This window comes from Penaeus vannamei, unplaced genomic scaffold, assembly GCF_042767895.1.
Source record: "Penaeus vannamei isolate JL-2024 unplaced genomic scaffold, ASM4276789v1 unanchor38, whole genome shotgun sequence".
Lineage (NCBI taxonomy): Eukaryota > Metazoa > Arthropoda > Malacostraca > Decapoda > Penaeidae > Penaeus > Penaeus vannamei.
In genome coordinates this window covers 22,266-25,000 of record NW_027213042.1, presented here as the reverse complement: position 1 = coordinate 25,000, position 2,735 = coordinate 22,266, and the positions used below count along the sequence as shown (strand labels likewise).

At 37.0% G+C, this 2,735-nt stretch overlaps 1 protein-coding gene across 1 annotated transcript; it reads left to right on the top strand.

The window, feature by feature from the left end:
- Positions 1–1,442: 1,442 nt before the first annotated feature.
- Positions 1,443–1,870, top strand: LOC138860865 (uncharacterized; the record flags this gene model as incomplete). The annotated part of the gene is made up of 2 exons (XM_070119307.1): positions 1,443–1,517; positions 1,817–1,870. Coding segments are annotated over 2 exons (129 nt in total), but the record flags the coding sequence as incomplete, so codon positions are not given.
- Between the last annotated feature and the right edge of the window lie 865 nt (positions 1,871–2,735).

Here is a 2,735-nt window from a genome sequence, read left to right as displayed (position 1 = left end):
GATAGATAGATGATTAGATAGATGGATAGATAGGTGGATTGATAGGTGGATAGATAGGTGGATAGATAGGTGGATAGATAGGTGGATGGATAGATAGGTGGATTGATAGGTGGATAGATAGATGGGTAGATAGATGGGTAGATAGATAGATAGATAGATGGATAGATAGGTAGATAGATAGATAGATAGACAGATGGGTAGTAGATAGATAGATAGATAGATGGTAGATAGATAGATAGATGGATAGAAAGATAGATAGATGGACAGAAAGATAGATGGTTAGATGGATAGACAGATAGATGGGTAGATGGATAGATAGATAAGTAGGATACAGCTAGGTATATAGGTGCAGATAGAAAGATAGATAGATGGACAGATAGATAGATAGGTAGATAGATAGACAGATAGATGGGTAGATGGATAGATAGATAAGTAGATACAGCTAGGTATATAGGTGCAGATAGATATAGATATGGATAGAAAGATAGAGATTTAGTTAGTCAGATAGCTAGACAGATATATATATAGAATAGATGGATGGATATAGATACAGTTAATCAAAAAGATAGATAGATATAGAGAGATAATAGATAACATTTTTTTTCTTGCCGTTGTTATTATCATTATTTATATCTTCACCATCATCAAAATTACTATTGTTATCATTGGTGTAATTATTATTGACATCGCCATTATAAAGGTTGTTGTTGTTATCATAATCATTGTCATTATCATTATCATTCTTATCAATAAAATTATGATCGTTCTTTTGTTTTTTTGTTTTCATTACAAAAATGTTATGATTGATGTTTTTGTTGTTGTTGCTAATGGTATTGTTTCAGTATTGTTCTTGTTATTGTTAATATTTATATTGTTGTTGTTGTTATGATTATCATTATCACTATCATCATCATTATTATTATTATTATTATTATTATTATTATTATTATTATTATTATTATTATTATTATTATTATTACTGTTATTATTATTATTATCATTATTGTTATTATCATCACTATAAGAATTATTATTGTCATCATCATCGTTATCAACATTATTGTTATCATCATTATTATTACTACTCTTATCGCTATCATTATCATTACCACTTTTATTGTTATTTTCATTACTATTGTCATTACTAAAGAAAAATATCATAAAAATGAAAGAGAGCAACAAGAAAAATATTTCAAAGATGAATAGATAACCACAAATAATAAAAGATAAAAAGATGAAAACAACAAGAATGCAAAAAAAAGGAGAGGGGAAGAGTCACAGAAGTAAAAAATCATCGAAAAGGAAAAAGGGAAAAAGAGAGAGAAAGCGAGACACACTCACACAGGAAACTAAATATAAAAAGCTAGAAAGATTGAAAAAAAGAAAAAGAAAAGCACAAAAAAGCAAAAAAAAAAAAAAAAAAAAAAAAGGGAAAAAAGCAAAAGAGGAAGAAAATAACTTTAAAAAGGAGAGAAAAAGAGAAAGAACAAAAACAGAATAAGAAAGAAAAGAAAAAAGAAAAGAAGAAAAGAAGAAGGAAGAAAGAATACAAAAAGACCTGAAGAAAAGATAAGAGTAAAGTTCAAGAACAAAAGAGAGTAAAAAAATGAACCAATAAAGAAAACGAAGAAAAGAAGAGACAAAGAAAGAAAAGAACTGAAGAAAAGAGAAATATAAGATAAAGAACAAGAAGAAAGAAAGTAAATAAAAGAACCACAAAGAAACCGAAGAAAAGGAGAGACGAAGAAACGAAAAAGAAAATGTAAGATAAAGAACAAGAAGAAAGAGAATCAAATAAAAGAACACCCTAAAAGAGAAAAAACGAAAGAAGGAAAAAGGAGAGATAAAGATAAAAGAACCAATAAAGAAACCAAAGAAAAGAAGAAACCAAAAAATGAAGAAAAAGAAAATATAAGATAAAAAACAAGAAAAAAAGAGAATCAAATAAAAGAACCCCCCTGAGAGAGAAAACGAAAGAAGGGAAAAGGAGAGAGAAGAAGAGAGAAGAGAATGTGACACACGCACGCAGGAGGCCCGGCATAGCATCTGCAGAGACCCTAAAGTGGACAAGTTTATCAATGTTAGCGCCTTTGCTTGCTCGTGCAGGTGGGGGTGAGGGTGAGGGAGAAGCGTGGGAGAGGGGTGAGGGGTGAGGGAGAGAGGCAGGGAGAGGGGGAAGTGAGGGAGGAGGTGGGTGGGGGTGGGGAGGAGGGGAGGGGGATAGGGGGAAGTGAGGGAGGAGGTAAAAGTGGGGTGGGGTTAGGGAGAAGCAGGGGAGAGGGAGGAGGTGGGGTAGGGATGGTGAGGGAGGAGGGGGAAATGAAGTGGGGTGGGGTGGTGGGAGGGAAGAAGGGGACAGGGGAGGGAGAAGCAGGGGAGAGAGGGGGAGGGAGGAGGGGGATAGAGTGGGGGGATGAGGAGAGAGGAAAGTGAGGGAGAAGGGTGGGGGGGTGAGGAGGAGGGTGGGGGTGAGAGAAGCAGGAGAGGGGGAAGTGAGGGAAGAGGGAGGGGGGGTGAGGGAGAAGCAAGGGAGAAGGGGGGATACTGTGGGGAGGGAGGAGGGGGAAAGCAGGGTGGAGTGGAGAGTGGCGGGGAAGAAGGGGGGTAGGGTGGAGGAGGGTGAGGGAGAAGCAGGAGAGAGGGGGAGAAGGGGGATAGGGTGGGGGAGATGAGGAATGGAGAATGACGGAGAAAAAGGATGGGTCTGGGAGAGGGGAAAGTGAGGGAGAAGGGGG